The 16479-nt window shown below is 37.2% G+C and overlaps 1 protein-coding gene across 7 annotated transcripts in view; it reads right to left on the reverse strand.

The window, feature by feature from the left end:
- Positions 1–16479, reverse strand: part of LOC114045805 (glycerol-3-phosphate dehydrogenase, mitochondrial) — a 197641-nt gene that overhangs the window by 96345 nt on the left and 84817 nt on the right. For all 7 annotated transcript variants that reach the window (XM_027865986.1, XM_027865985.1, XM_027865987.1 and 4 more), the window contains one exon: positions 10766–10937. In XM_027865986.1, coding sequence (XP_027721787.1) covers positions 10766–10937 — 172 coding nt within the window. The remainder of the gene's footprint in view (positions 1–10765; positions 10938–16479) is intronic.

A 16479-nucleotide genomic window follows, 5' to 3' on the forward strand; every position in this document is an offset into this window, starting at 1 on the left:
GAAAGAAAGAAAGAAAGAAAGAAAGAAAGAAAGAAAGAAAGAAAGAATGAAAGAAAGAAAGAAAGAAAGAAAGAGAAAGAAAAAGAAAATTATTTGGTAGTAGTGTGGAGTATGGACTGGAGGTGTGGTGAGAGACTTGAAGCTGTGAGACCAACTAGGAGGCTACTGCAATAATCTAATCAAGAAATGATAAGGGTCTAATCAAGAAATGATAAAAGTAGAGAGAGGATCATATGAAATCAATGTTGAGGAGGTAAATAAGGCAAAATGTAGTAATTAATTGGATATGGGGCATGAGGAAGGGTGAGGAGTTGAGGAAATTGTCAATGTCATGAACCATGGACATTAGTCTTAGGGGATGTGACCTCCTGACTTCAATCTTATCATTACAAAAAAGGTTTGGTACCAGCATATAGAACTCTACTGCAATACTATTGGCATCCCCTAACATGGCTTGTCTTTGGGGCAGAGGTCATTTAACCTCTAATTAGATCATAGAGAATAAGTACAGTCTTGTAGGCTGGTCTCTTGCTGTGCATGTAGCAGAAGTTCCTCCCTGTGCATCCTACGATAGACATTTTAGCCATGCCCAATAATTCATTAGCTTCTGTGGTTACTGAAGGACTAAGGCCTAACCATCCTTACTCCTAGAGCAATTTGCTCTGAATGAAGTAGTAGATAGATAGCAAAGGCCATTCAGGGAACCCTTTGATCTGCTACATAGGGAACCATTTGATATTTATGATGTACAAGGGTGAACACCAATGCAGAAACTAGATGACCTATGTTGGCATGCATTTTTGGCTGTGCTATGGCACCAAACAAAATGTCCCTTCTCCCCATTCTTGGAATTGAAAAACAATCAGTTTCTAAGTTATTCCCCAACCACTAATGATATATACATACAAGGCTCAGTTTCCAATCCCCAGAAAAGCTGAGGGAACATAGAAAAAATAAATACTTAAAAAGGTAGTTACACAAAGATTGATTTCAGTATCTGGTTATAGGCCAAATTCCCTGCAAGAAAGTAATAGTCTTTGCCTCTCCTCAAAGGCATTCAATGAATGCCTCCTTATTGGCTATCAAATGAAGCTCTAACTCCTTTGCCTAACACTCATGAACCTCAAAAATGTAATACCACCCTGCCTTTGGAGCTTCAGCCCACACTATTCCAAAATAACAAACATTTATTAAGATCTCAATACATATAATGCACTATAGCGGGCAATGGGAATCCAAAGGCAAAAATATAAACCAGCACTTAAGAAGTTCACATTCCTGAGTAGGTAGGCATACACAACTAGACTTCTCTCTGTCCCCCAGATATGCCCTGCATTGGCCTGCCTTTGTCTACATTGCCCTTTATGCCTGAAATGTCCTCCCTGTCCCTCTTTTCCTGCTGAATTCTTGGAAGCCCAACTAAAATTCCACCTCTTCCACAAAGTTGAAGCTGATCCCCAACCCATCTCTAGTGACCTCCCCTTATCCTTCCCAAAGCACTTGTTACTATGTATCATAATCTTCTGACTACATAGTTCATCCTACCAGGGGTGGGGAACTTGTGGCTTCCAGGACACATGTGGCCTTCTAGGTCCCTGGGTGTGGCCTTTGGCCTGAGTCCAAGTTTTACAGAACAAATCCTTTATTAAGGAATTGTTCTAGGAAGTTTGGATTCAGTCAAAGGTCCTCACTTGAGGACTTAGAGGGCCACATGTGGCCTCCAGGTCACAGGTACTCCACCCATGTACTAGAATATATGGCAAATCAATCAACAAGCATGTGTTAAACACCAATTATATGCCATGCAAAGGTCCATTTTATATCTCCCATGGGGCCCAGAAAGTGCTCTGAAGACAGTAGATGATTAATAAATGTGTGTTGTCAATCTAAGTTGAAGATTTCCCAATATGATCTTGTGTGTATATGTATATGTATGTATATATATGTATGTGTATATATATACACACATGTATATGTGTGTGTATATGTATGTGTATATACACATACATATGCATATATATAAAATACATATTATATATAACTATATAACATATATATAATATATTTTTTTAATCTGGAAAGGGACTTACAGATTTAGCAAATGAGGAAACTGAAGGCCAGAGTCTGTGACTTGCCAATGTAACAGGGCTAAGATTCAGACCTAGTCCTCTGGTTCCAAATCCACTGTTCTTTCCACAGTATCAATTTGTCTCCTTCTTACCAATACCTTCTTACGGCCTTAGCCCTAGATTACTAACAGGGCAAGAAGTCTCTCTGTCTTCAATCAGGACATTAGCTTTGGTATGCAGGCATCTTTCTAATGTCTCCAAGGGGGTGGATTAGAATAAGGTTTTCATAAACGATTATATGGGCCAGGGTACCAGATTTAGATTTGAAATATACATCTACAATTGACCCTACATATCACCTAGTTCTAAGTCCTAATTTAACAGATGAATGAAGTAAGTCTCAGAGAGGTTAAGTGACCTGCCCCCAAGTTATACAGGGGGTAAGTATCTGAGATGTGATTTAAACCCAGATCTTGACTCCAGCTCCAGTGTTCTTTTTTCTCTTTGCCTTGGTAACTTTAGTGTAAGGAAAGAAAAGGATCCCCAGCACCCTTAAGAGTATGACAGACTCCACCATTAATTCATTTGAAGCAACTCTGACTTCCAGCCTTCTAAACAGAAAATAAGCAGATCTTGAAAGAACTGATGGCACAAAGTTAGCCAAAACAGTGTTGGTTGTAAAGGAAGGATACTAAATCAAAACAGACAAACTTTAAGCTTCCATCTATGACACTGTCTTTCTTATTTTATTATGACCTGAATGTGTGTGTGTATTATAAAAAGATTAAAGGATTCCAGGAAAGAGGAGCTGGGTTCAAACTCCTATCTTAAATCCAGGTCAAGTCTCTGGGCCCCATTTCCAAATGGCCTCTGGAGATCTTCTCAAGTCAACAATCATCTATTAAGCACCTACTATGTGCCAGGCACCATGCCAGCATTGGGGACCTAAAGAAAGGCAAAAACAGTCCCAATCTCAGTCAAATGGGGGAGATAACATGCAAACTACCATATGCAAAAAAAGATATAGGAAGGATAAACTTCAGGTAATCCCAGAAGGGAGCTCAGGAAAGGTTTCTTGTAGAAAGTGAGATTTTAACTGAGCCTTGAAGAAGCCAGGGAAGAAGCCAGGAGGCTGACAAGAGGAGGAAGAGAAGTCCAGGCATAGGGGGAAACAGCCAATGAAAATGCCTGGAACTTGGAGATAGAGTGCCTTATGTGAGGAACAGCAAAGAGGTGAGTATCACTGGATGACAGAGCACATGGAGGGCTGTAATATAACGACAATAGCTAACATTTATATAGCACTTATTCGTTGTCAAGCACTGTGCTTTATGTCTAGAAAGGTAGGGAGGGTTTTAAGAGCAAAACAAAGTATTCTCTGGCTCTAAAGCTATGACTCTATGGCTAAGAACCAAAGGATAGAAAGGTGAAGCAAAGGATCCTTCTCTGTCGAACTCCATCTCCCTACCCATGTCCAAACAAAGACTGAGGCTTCAGCAGCATAAGTCATGGCCTATGTTTTGACTTGGCATTTTCTAGCAGGGAATCTGTTAGTTTCAATGGAATTTTACATATTGAATTGATCTAGTACTGTTTGTATTTCTGTCTTAGGAAAAAGGTCCACTTAATAGAAGAAATACATTGAAATAGAAGATAGCACTCATACTTTACATACCTTTTTAGGATACTAGATATTAGGTGAACCATAACCAAAAATGTTACCAAGACATGTCACTAATTTTTAAAGTTAAAGATTGCCAAGATTAACCAATCTGTTTTATACATAGGAACAAGGGTTCAAAGTGTATATAAAAGCTCTGTATTTTCAATTTATATTGGTCCTTTAAAGAATCTGCAATCTCAGCAACAGAATCAACAACCCAAACAAAGATGACTCCTTATCTGAAATGTCTGGTAAATATGCAATGTAATTGGGGTCATAATTTGTAAGCACAATGCACTATAAATTTTAATTAGTTAATTAGAAATGCTAGAATAGCCCCACACAGAGACCCTTACCAAGATGTGGGGGTTTCACAAATGAGTGTTTCAATTTGCCAATACTTTTACTGATAAGAGCTACCTGAGCTTGTTGAATGTGGGAATGAAATTCCTGCAACTTTTTCCCATTAGGGTTTTGGCTTTTTTTAATTTTAATCCAACAAGGTATGAAAAAACTTCATTTCTCCCTATTTCAAACTGCAAGTTGCTGTATTACTGCTTTGTCTCCAAACTATTTTTTGGACACTTCTAAAAATTGTTCTATCACCTTGTTCAAGATTTCTTATCAACACTATACAGATCATTTTTTAAAAATAAAGTAATATGTAAAAAGGATATTCCAAGCCCTCTTCTGTTCATCATTCAGACCAGTTAAGAGTTGTATGACCTGACTCCTGTTGAAACAGCCCCTCTGCGCTTTCTACCATCATCTCTTGACACTGGTCTAATCATAGCCCAAGTACTCTACTTTAGAGTGCTCTACATAATTTGATTTAAACTGAACTTTCATTTGTGCTTACCTTTGATTTATTGGGAAATTAAAATCATTTCCTTCAGGGACTTTGACTTCCCACTCCCAAATCACTCAGAGCACTTGCATCTAGTCTTTAAAATAATATAAAAACCTGCACCAGACCATAGTTTTGGTTTGGGGAAATGGCTGAAGAATGTTAGAAAAGTTTTTCATTCATGGATTCTACATTTCAGTCAAACTGGCCTACCAGCTGGTCCCCCAACACAACATTCCATCTCCTATATCCATTGCTTTGCAAGTGCTGTCCCATGTATATGCCACATGCAGACTTTATGCCCCTCACTTCTAACCCCTTAGAAGCTTTAGTCAATCTTCCATACTCAATTCAGATGCCATCTCCTACATAAAGCACATCCAAATATTCCCACTTTTAATTAACTATACTCTCCTTTATCAAATTAGTTTGCATTAACTTATCTATACACAGAGAAACAAGGTCGTTTTGTGCTTACCAAAAACCAGAAACAATATTAAGGGTTTTGTTGCTGGTAGACATACATAATACAGGTAGGAATGTGAGGCAAGAAGGTTATGATAATGACCTTGCTTTCTGAGTTTAGCTTTGGTTCTTGTTAAACTTCATTTGTATGCCTATCATAGAGGCTCCTGGAAGAAAAATAAGACTTTGTATCCTCGAATTCCACATAGTTCCTCCTGGTATTACTTTTTGGTGGGGGCCCCAAAATGGCTTTTAGAGTCACAATATTCTTGTAAAGTATTAAATAGGAGTTTCATGGAATTTCTAACCCTAAATAAGATAGATGTCTAAAACTCAAGACTTTAAATCAGCACTAGAGACATTCAAAAGATTAAATTTAATATTAGCTTAGGGTATTCTGGCTGGCCTTTGTAAACTATCCTTAGACATGTGTGTTGTCTATGGATTAAAGATTAAAGATGCTAATGCCTGCCCTTCAAAAAGAGGCCTTCTAGTCACTGACCCTTAACAGATGTAAATAGAAGGTCTAGAGATGGCCCTGAAGAAATGGAGTCTAGAAGATAGTAGGAGAGAAAAGATTTGTGAGAGTAAGTATATGTATTGTGCCTTTTCTAGAGAATTTCAGCTTCTTGAAGCCAGGGATTGTTCCATTTTTATCTCTACCTCTCCTGCATCTACCACAGTGCTGTACACACTGCTGTGTGTGCAATAAATTTCAGCTGAATTGAAAGAGACAAATCACATTTTTATTGCACATTAAGGCTTATCAAACACTTTTATATTACTCTACCACCACAAGGTGATTACATAAATATCAGATTTCCATTTTCCACATTGAAAAACCTGAGGCTCAAAGAGGTTTAATCACTTGCCTGGAATCATATGGCTAGGGTTAGAGCCAGGATTCAAACCCAGGGCTCTTGATTCCACATCTAGTCAAGACTATGAGGAAAAGGAAGCTGGGATCAGTTAGGCCAAGCAGAACAAATCTAGTTCCTCTTCCACATGACAGCCTTTCAAATATTTAGAAGGAAACTATCATATCCCTTTACTATGTTCTCTTCACCAAGCTAAACATCCTCCATTTCTTCAAATGATCCTAATACAGCATGAATTCAAGGCCCTTAACATGCTGATTCTTCTTCTCTCGAAGCAGGTCAGGTTATCAATAGCATTCCTAAAACATTGTGTCCACTGCTGAACACAATACTTCATGTACAGTCTGATGAGTACAGAGTAGAAATGTAGGAGTAGTTCCTTATTCCTGCCTCTCTCAGTACAGTTTAACATCGTGGCTACCATATCACAGAGTTGACACATAACAAGCTTGTTGTCCAATGAAAAATCTGGAGAGTCAGGTAGCATCTTCTTTCTGACACAGCAATCCTGTTCTTTTTACCATGATGAATGGTATAGTACAGCGACAGGTAGAAGTGAGGGGTGGAGAAGAGAGGAAAGACCAGGAGTCATTGTTGTAAAACAATATCCCCTAAGAAGCAAATGCAATCTGACTGCTGCTGGGAAGAAACCTAATTGGTTGGTAAAACAGCCCATGTTCAGATATTAAGAATATGGAGCTTTTCCTTCACCATACCTCTTCTGGGTCCCCCAAAATCATAGTGATCAAAGAACTTGTGCACCCATGATATACAAGAGCTTTAACATCTACTGGCCCTCCAAAACTTTGATGTCCTGAAAAATCTAATTATTATTGGTAACTTTAAAAGATCACAGTAATTTATTTTTGTCAAATGTGACTAAAGATTAATGGATACAATCAGGAATAATTTGGTGAAAACATATCAAAGACAGAGAAAGCAAAATTTGTTGTTAAGTGAAGCATCAAACATAATAAAAGAGCAAATTCCATGAATGAACAGCAACAATGAACAAGTCATTAACCAAATGCCTATGATTATTTCACACTTCAGAACGTTACTGATATGATCAGAAAATGCAGTAAAAGGATAAATATAGATTACCTTCAGCAATTCTTTGTACATTTTAATTACAAATTCTACTTTCCCCTGGAGGCCTACCTACCAATATTATGGAAACAAGCATGAAAACTGTGCTTGTAGAGCTAAATGGGTTTACCAACTACTTTAAATAAACCATAAAAACCAATATGCAAATATAACTTAGCTAATCTGGTGGGTTTTCTAAAACCATAACCAATGTGCCTTAAGCTATTAAAATGCATATCTTTTCCTTAGAAATCACTAAGTACAAGCACGACTTTTAAAACCCGCACACAGAATTATTCACCACATGACCAATGTAGCATATAGAGTGATAATACTTTCAAGGTAACGGAACAAAAATCCCTCAACTCTCCCAACATTATGTTCATTAAAAATAACTTAAGAGAAATCTCTATAATTTATTCACTCCTTGAAAAACAGTTCTGCACAGATTTTAGGGTTTGTTGTGCCATTTATTTAACAAATTACTCCAATGGCTCATCAATACAAGTGTTTATATTCCATGTCAGCATTTACTCCATTGCGAATCAAAACCCATCCTTATTTCCTACCTATCCTTTATGATTCTTATTTATGTCCTACCAAAAATTCACCATAGAAAGTTGACTCAACATGCTGAGGGCCATCCTCATATTTATTTATATAGCATTTTATAGCTTGTAAAGTATTTTAAAAATATTATTTCAGCCCTGGGAGGTAGATACTATTACCGCCATTGTACAGATAAGGAAACTGAGGTAAGCAGAGGTTAAATTACTTGCCCAGGAGTCACACAGTAAGTATCAGAGTCCAGATTTGAACTTCAACCTTCCTGACTTCAAGCCCGGTACTCTATCCACTGCGCCACCTAGCTGTGTTTTCTTCACAATGAACGGATTCCAGTAGAGCACGCAGTGGCTTAATAAATTATGTTTAATAAATTAATACATTTAATTTATTAATTTGATAAATTATTATATAAGTTTAGTAAATTATCACATGAAGAATCAAGTTTTGGATTTAAGGGACTTGATTTACGTGCTGAGGACTGCATAATGTTAACAGCTTTGCTTCTCATCAATGTCTTTCTGACTAATCAGTTGAATTCTACAAATAAGGAAGTAAATAAAGCCGAAGTCATTCACCCAAGGCTCTTTTCACTTAAATTAACTGTGTGACCTTGCACAAATCACTTAGCCTAGGCAACTCTCAGTTTTCTCAAATGTAAAATGTAAAACTTAAACTAGACAACTTTGGGGAGCTTTAAAACTCCAAAACTTATTATGCTATGATGTCTGACTCTAATAAAGTCCTACTTCAGTGTCTCAATATGGTATGACTATGACCTTGCTTTCCTGAAAGCTCTATCAGTAGAGTGAAAATTCTGGTAGGTACTACTAAGCTGGAAAAGCTTCTCAACAACTCCACTGACTCTGGGGTTGTCACCCCAAAACACAACCTACTTAAGTTTGGAGAGAGTCATCACCAGAAGGTTAGTAACCAGGTGTGTTGAGGAGGACTAGGGGTGGGGGTGGGTATAGAGTGGTCTGTGGTATTCCAGCAATTCATAAAAGGCATAGAACGGATACAATTTACATATCAGGGAAGAGTGTATCCATACTAGTGAAATCACAGATCTTGTGATACTAAAGGAGGAAAAAGGATGTAACGGAGAAGAACTACAGAGCAACCAAGCAATAGCTCACCTTCCACAAAATCCTACTCTGATACTTCTTAATGGCACAGAAGTAAATTCTAGGATATTCAATGTTAAGTCAGTCTACAAGAATCCATTAAGTGCTATGTTCCAGGCACTATGTTAAGGCTTAGGGATATAAAGAAAGATAAATATACGGAGCTTGTCCTCCAAAAGTCTCCACATTCTAATGGGGGAGACAACATGCATGTCACCATGTACACAAAAATTACGTACAGTGTTAATGGAAGGTAATCTTAGAAGGAAAGTGTGTGAGGTGGGAGAAGGGGTAGGAGGGAGGGAGAAAGGCCTCTTGCAGAAGATAGTATTTGAGTTAAGACTTGAGGATAGACAGGCAATCAAGTCAAAAAAGCACGATGTGCGAGAGATTGTGCTAAGAACTGGAGGTAGGGGAGAGGAAGGAGAGTATTCCACATATTGTTGTTATTGTTCAGTCATTTCAGTCATATCTGATTCTTTGTGACCCCATTTGGAGTTTTTTTGGCAAAGACACCAGAGTGGTTTGGCATTTCCTTCTCCAGCTCATTTCACAAATGAGGAAACTGAGGCAAACAGGATTAAGTGTGTAAGTGCTAAAGCCCAGATTTGAACTCAGGAAGATGAATCCTCCTTGATTCCAGGCCTGTTACTCCATCCACTGCCCCCACCTAGTTGCACAACCGCCTGCATTAGGGACAGCCAACGAGAAGGCGCAAAGGCAGGAAATGGAGCACTGCTCAAAGGTTGCCTCTTTATCCCTATACTGCAGACGAAAAAAAATTGAGACTTGCCAAGATCTGACACAATTAAATAAATATTGGGGGGGGGGGCCTAAACCCAAACATGAAGACAACATCCTAAGCACTGTCTCCCTAAAAGAACAAGGAACTTGAGATATCTATTGCTTTCCAACTTTGTTAGAAGATCTCTCTTTACCCATTGAATAAGACAGACTTGATTCCAGCTACCTCTCACATTAGCACTCTTCACTATGATCTTAGATGAATCTTTGACCTCATCAGTGTGGGTAATCCTCCTCAGGATAGGTACTCCTTCCACAGTACAGAATACAACTTCCCCAAGCTGTCTCATTATGGTAGTTCATTACCAGGTCTTTCCACAAGTACACCATAGAGAATCTATTCAGCATACTAGAGAACTGTAACTATACGTCGTCATTCATTCTTATTAAATGACTGGCACATACTCTTTTCTGGCCTTAACTGTCACTAATGTCTTTCCTACCATTTCTGATACACTACTCATCATTGGTATATGCTGCAGCCTTTTAGTGCCTACCACAACGTCTTTCTATCATCTTGTGGGTTACTTTACAATTTTGGTTCTTCTGAGATTGTGATGTTCAATAATTCACAGCCATATAGTGTCCCTAAGACAAACTGTTTAGAGAAAACAAATCATTTCTGAAATGTGGTTTATTCTATTCTTCCAGGAACGACTAAGTGGTGCAGTTTATAAAGCATTGGACCTGGAGTCAAGAAGACTTGAATTCAAATGTGGCCCCAGACACTTAAATGACTGTGTGACCCTGGGCAATTGACTTCATCTGTTTGCCTCAGTTGCAGCAGGATGTAAAACGGGGATAATCATATCTACATCCTCTCCCTCACTCCCAACCCCTCCCCCACGGTTGTTGTGAAGATTAAATGAGATAATAATTGTAAAGTGTTTAGCACAGTGCCTGGAACATAGCAACCACTATATAAATGTTAGCTATTATCATCGCTATTACTATTCTAAATGATAGTAATCCCAGCTCATTACCCATTCAACGTCTATCCAAAATGTTCTTTTGTTCTTTAGACATTTTCAGTTGTGTCCAACTCCCTGTGACCCCTTTTGGGGTTTTCTTCTCCAGCTCATTTTATAGATGAGGAAACTGAGGCAAACAGTGTTAAGTGACTTGCCCAGGGCCATACAGTCATTAAATGTCTGAGCCATGATTTTACAGCACAATAAGTACTTTTAACATATGTAAATTACGGTTTGTGAAGAAACCAAAGAGATACTCAGGTTATCCGCACCTACGCCAGGCCTTACCTCTAGTAACAGCATCTAATGCACAGCCAGCTCCTGTTGCTCCTCCGCCTATAACAAGAATATCAAACTCAGTAGTACTCTGGAGACTTGTAAGCTGAGCTTCTCTTGAAGGAAGTTCCCTAAGTTGAGGATCCAAAAAGTAATCCGCGGCTTCAACAGAGGCTAAGTTGAGCTGAAACAGAAACAGACCATTCTCATTTGGATACATGGAGCATCATTTTAGGTAACGTGCTAATAAAGCACATAGAAGGGCATATACAAAATACAGAAAAATGCTACTAGAGTCCAGCTTGGTATAGGAGGAGAGCACGTGGACTCCATATGACCACTTCCCACTGTTTCCTTAATGTGGCCCGGACTCTCTGACCATCTCTACCCCACCAGAAACTTGGACTCTCTCCCTGAAACAACACTGGATTCTGATAGGTGACCTATTGCCTTATCTGGCCTGGAACCAGACACCTCTCCCTGGCCACCAACTCCAAACTATGCCCCAATACTATAACCCGCCACCCTCTCCCTTTCCAGTATACCTGTATGTGTTGTCTCCCCCACCCTAACAGAATGGAAGCTCTATGAGAACAGAGAATGTCTTGTTTGCTTGTATTTGTACCCTCAGCACTTAGTAATGTACCTGACATGTGGTAAGCACTTAATAAATACTAACTCTGACAGTTACTAATTATGCTTCCCTTCTAGTTACAGGACAACAAGCTAGTAGTTTTGCCTTTATGAAACTCAATTTTCCTGCCTCTGATACTTACTAATTATGCTCCCCTGACTAGTTACATGATGACAAGCAAGTTTTATCTTTATGAGTCTCAGTTTTCCTATCTATAAAATGGGGGTGATAATACTTGCATTATGTATTTCACGGGACTGTGATGTGGAAAATGTGTTTCAACCATAAATCACTATTTTAAAGGAAGATATTATTAATATTAAGTTATATTCATTGGTCCCTGTTTATATTAAAGCAGAATAAGTATCCCTATTTTAAAGGAAGTTTTTAAAAATTCTAAATATCAGGGGAGCATGAAATAGCTTATCTGTCAGATTTATGGATATGGAAAGAATTCAGGAGCAAATAAGATATAGAGAGTATTACAAAATGTAAAATGGATAATTTTGATTATATCAAATTAAAAAGGGTTTGCACAAACAAAATCAATGCAACCAAAATTAGAAGGAAAGCAGAAAACGAGAGGGAAAATTTTACAACCAGTATCTCTGATAAAGGCCTCATTTCTCAAATATACAGAGAACTAAGTCAAATTTATAAGAATACAAATCATTCCCCAATTGATAAATGGTCAAAGGATATTAAGAGGTAGTTTCTAGACAAAGAAATCACAGCTCTCTAGACTCACATGAAAAAAAATGCCTCTAAATTGCTATTGATTAGAGAAATGCAAATTAAAATAACTGAGGCACCACCACATACCTACCAGATTGCCTAATATGACAGAAAAGGAAAATTATAAATGTTGGATGGGATGTGGGAGAACCAGGATACTAATATACTGTTGGTGAAGTTGTGAACTGATCCAACCATTCTGGAGAATAATTTGGAATTATACCCAAAGGGCTATAAAAGTATGCATACCCTTTGACCCAGCAATACCATTACTAGGTCTATATCCTAAAGAGATTTTTTTTTAAATGGGGAAGGGGAAGGAGGGGAAGGACCTATTTACATAAAAATATTTATAGCAAGCAGCTCTTTTTATGGTGGCTAAGAACTGGAATTTGAGGGAACGCCCTTCAATTGGGAAATGGTTGAACAAGTTATGGTATATTATTGTAATGGAATAGTATTGTGCTATAAAAATGTGAAGCAGGATGATTTCAGAAAAACCTGGAAAGACTTGCATGAACTGATGCAGAGTGAAGTAAGTAAAACCAGAAAACATTATAACAGTAACAGCAATATTGTACAATGAACAACTATGAATGGTTTAGCCATTCTCAGCAATACAATAATCCAAGACAATAATCCAAAGGACTCACGATGAAAAATGCTATCTACCTCCAGAGAAAGAACTGATGGTGTTTGAATACTGATTGCCAAGGCATTCTTTCTTTCTTTTGTTCAAGTTTACTTCTACAAAATGATTAATATGGAAATATGTTTTATGAGACTGCACATGTATAACCTATATCAGATTGCTTGCCATCTCAGAGAGGAGGTAAGGGAGGGAGAAAGGGAAGAATTTGGAACTCAAAACTTTAAAAAAAAAAATGAATGTAAAAATTTGTTTTTACACATAATTTAGGGAGGAAATAAAATATGATTTTTAAAAATCTAAATATTCAGTCTATGTTTACACAGTGCCAAAACCACCAACTTCAAAGGAAAATGCTAACTATTAGTTTTGTTTGTTTGTCAGACCATAACAAGTAATTCAGGAACCTGTGGTTCAGGCAAATACCACAAAACACGCCAGGGCAAGTATCAGGAAAGGCACCCTCAAATCAACTTATTAAGATGAATCTAATTCAGCAGAGGAGTATCATATGGAGATACTTTGGACATTAGGACTTAAGGGGAAGTAAAGAAAAAGACACTGGGACATCATGAGGTTACTTCTGGGAACATCACTACCAAGATAACAAGCAACATAAATGAGGCTGAGAAGGAGTTCCATTGAGGTTCAGTTGTTGGTGGGTAGGGGAGGAAGAACAGAGATGCATACTATCTGGTACCTTCATGCTTTAAATGATTATCCCTATTAACTAGGTTCTAAGCTTGTTTCTTCTAAAGAAAGAGTACAAGTGCTATCAGTATCTTCTACATGTTGGCACTATGGGATAAAGTCCTGTTTGCTCTGTGCTAATTAAAACTCTGTCTACATAATAGCAGATAACTGGTTTCACCAACATATTCAGTTAATCATCTGGCTGTTCTGATATCATTGCTTCCAAAGTAACTGTCTTAGTACCTTTGAAAAGCATAGTGGTACAGTATTAAAGACCACTGGATTTGAAGTCAGAGGAATTAAGTTCAAATACAGTCTCTGTCACTACCTTTGTGACCTTGGGCAAAGCATTTAATTTCTTTGAACCATTTGGTTTCCTCATCTATAAAATGACAAAGTTAAACTGGAAAGCTCTTACGGTCTCCTCCATCTCAACATCTATGACCCTGTGGATCCAATGAACCTCAAGCAATTGATTTTCTTGTCAATAATCTAAAATAAGGAAAATATGAATCTAACCTAAAGCTATTTTTGGGTATCTGGCCACAATTCAAACAGATGAACATCAATTAGGTTGTGTCCAAAAAAGGAGAGTGTTAGAGACACTAGGTGTGCTTTACACAATTTCTTAAAAATCATTATTTATATTCTCCCTCTTTTTTATTTGGGAGGAGGGGACAACTGAAAATGCTCCAGATATTTTAATATCTCCAACTTTACTCATCTCTAACTAGAAAGTACTCAAAACACATGTGTTTCTCATAAGTAATGGAAAGAAGCTTTGCTTTACAAAGTTATTATTTATGGTAAAAAACTGAACTCTACTACTTTTTTTTAAAATTCAAAAGACATGAAATTATAGCTTTCATTTAATTTATAGAATTAAAGAAATTTAGTATAACAATATGATTAATTCTAATTTTTCTTCTAAAACTAAAAGCAAAGGTTCTTAACCTAGGGACCCATGAATTCATTTAATATTTTGACAAAATTACAAAGCAAATCAATTATACTAAAATTAAACTACGTATTTTGTCTTATGAATTTGAAAGCATTTTGAGTCGGAGGGTCCACAAGCTTGATCAGACTACCAAAGGTATTCCATGACACAAAAAGGGTTAAGGCTCACTGTTTCATAGGAAGGTGAAAAATTGAGTCTAAAATTATAAACACACTCTAATTTCTACAAAAAAAACCCTACTTTCTTTTTATTTCTTTATTTTTAAAATAATACATTTTATTGATGCTCTTTGTTTTTATAACAGTCATTTCCAGATATGCTCCACCCCATCATACTCAAGGAGTACTCCTTTGTAACAAAGGCAAAATGGTTAAGTAAGACAGAAGTGACCATATTGGACAGTATAGGCAATATTCTACATAGTCCCTCATCTTTCTACTGAAAGGAGTACATTTCTAAAAGAACCATTTTCTTTAGCACAACTTCTTGTTGTAAAAAGATGATCATCCTGACCATGGGCAGCTCCAGAATTTACCACTATTGATATATACTCTATTCCTCACCGCCCCCCCCAAAAAAACCCACAATGCTTAGCTCATATTATGCTAAGTAGAACTGCTAAATGGAAGTATTAAGCATCTAGTTATTAAGTGTACTCAAAATTTCTCCTGGTTCCTCAAAATTACCCTAAGCACAATTTATAAATGGCTTTTATATCTTCATTATTGCTTTAAGGGCCACAACACAAGATTCTGAAGAACCACATAGATCCTTAAGCCATCGATCAGTAAGCCATACCTAACACATAATGCCTTTGGTCTCACTTCAGAATAATGGAGAAAGGAATAAAACACACTCTGCTCATCAACAAAGATGAGGTGATTTTTAAATTAAATTTTAAGTTCCTAATTACTCTTTAAAGCTCTTCCATGGAAGTACAGTTTGAACAACATCAGTTAAATGTAATTTCTGAGATGAATGCTTATTCATGAGATAAAACAAAATTTGCTAATTGTCCATAAAAATCTAACTCAAAAGTGCTTTTTATTAATCACTTTAAGTTGCAGCAAAGTATGGCCATTAGCCAGTCAATTATTTGAGATGTCAGATCAAAAAGACCCTCATTCCTGTATCTGTCTTGATACCTTTCCATTGATAAAGATTCTCGTCTGTCACTGTCTAAATAATGAATTTTCCAGGTTATTATTTTCAAATACAATTGTTTTCAAATTGTTGCTTTCCTTGCCCTTAACATATTTTGTGTGTCTAAGAACTATACCAAGATTTGGGCGATCAGTATGCATGGATATCACAAGCCTAATTTTCCAAGTCCACTAAGATATTAAATTCCATTACCAGAAACACTTTAGCTAGAATTCTAGCATCTAGTCAAAGGCAATGATATTAATGGATATATATATATATGCATATATATATATGCATATATATATATTGACTCACCAAAAAGCAAAGATATATATATATATACTATTTGCTTTTTGGTGAGGCAATTGGGGTTAAGTGCCTTGCCCAGGGCCACACAGCTAGTAAGTGCCAAGTGTCTGAGACCAGATTTGAACTCAGGTTCCCCTGACTCCAAGGCCAGAGCTCTATCCACTGTGCCACCTAGCTGCCCCAATAGGATATAGAGGATATTTTGGGTTTTTTTGTTTTTTGTTTTTGTTTTTTTGTTTTTTTGTTTTTGTTTTTTTTAGTGAGGCAATTGGGGTTAAGTGACTTGCCCATGGTAACACAACTAGTAAGTGTCAAGTGTCTGAGGCCAGATTTGAACTCAGGTTCTCCTGATTCCAAGGCTAGAGCTCTATCCACTGTGCCACCTAGCTGCCCTATTAATGGATATATAATGGTGAAAAGCCTACCATGTTATCCAGTTTATTCCCACAAGGTATAAAGTTACTTTTTGGTTGATGTTTGGCTGCTTTACCAATTCTGCTTTTCTTAGTCATAGCTCTATTGATAATGATTGGATTTGGGTCTTATATCTGCTCTTTGCCTCAAGAACTATATGGCAGTTTTCTAAAAACTAGGCTATC

The sequence above is a fragment of the Vombatus ursinus genome, unplaced genomic scaffold, assembly GCF_900497805.2.
Source record: "Vombatus ursinus unplaced genomic scaffold, bare-nosed wombat genome assembly UNPS02014779.1, whole genome shotgun sequence".
In the NCBI taxonomy this organism is placed as follows: Eukaryota; Metazoa; Chordata; class Mammalia; order Diprotodontia; family Vombatidae; genus Vombatus; species Vombatus ursinus.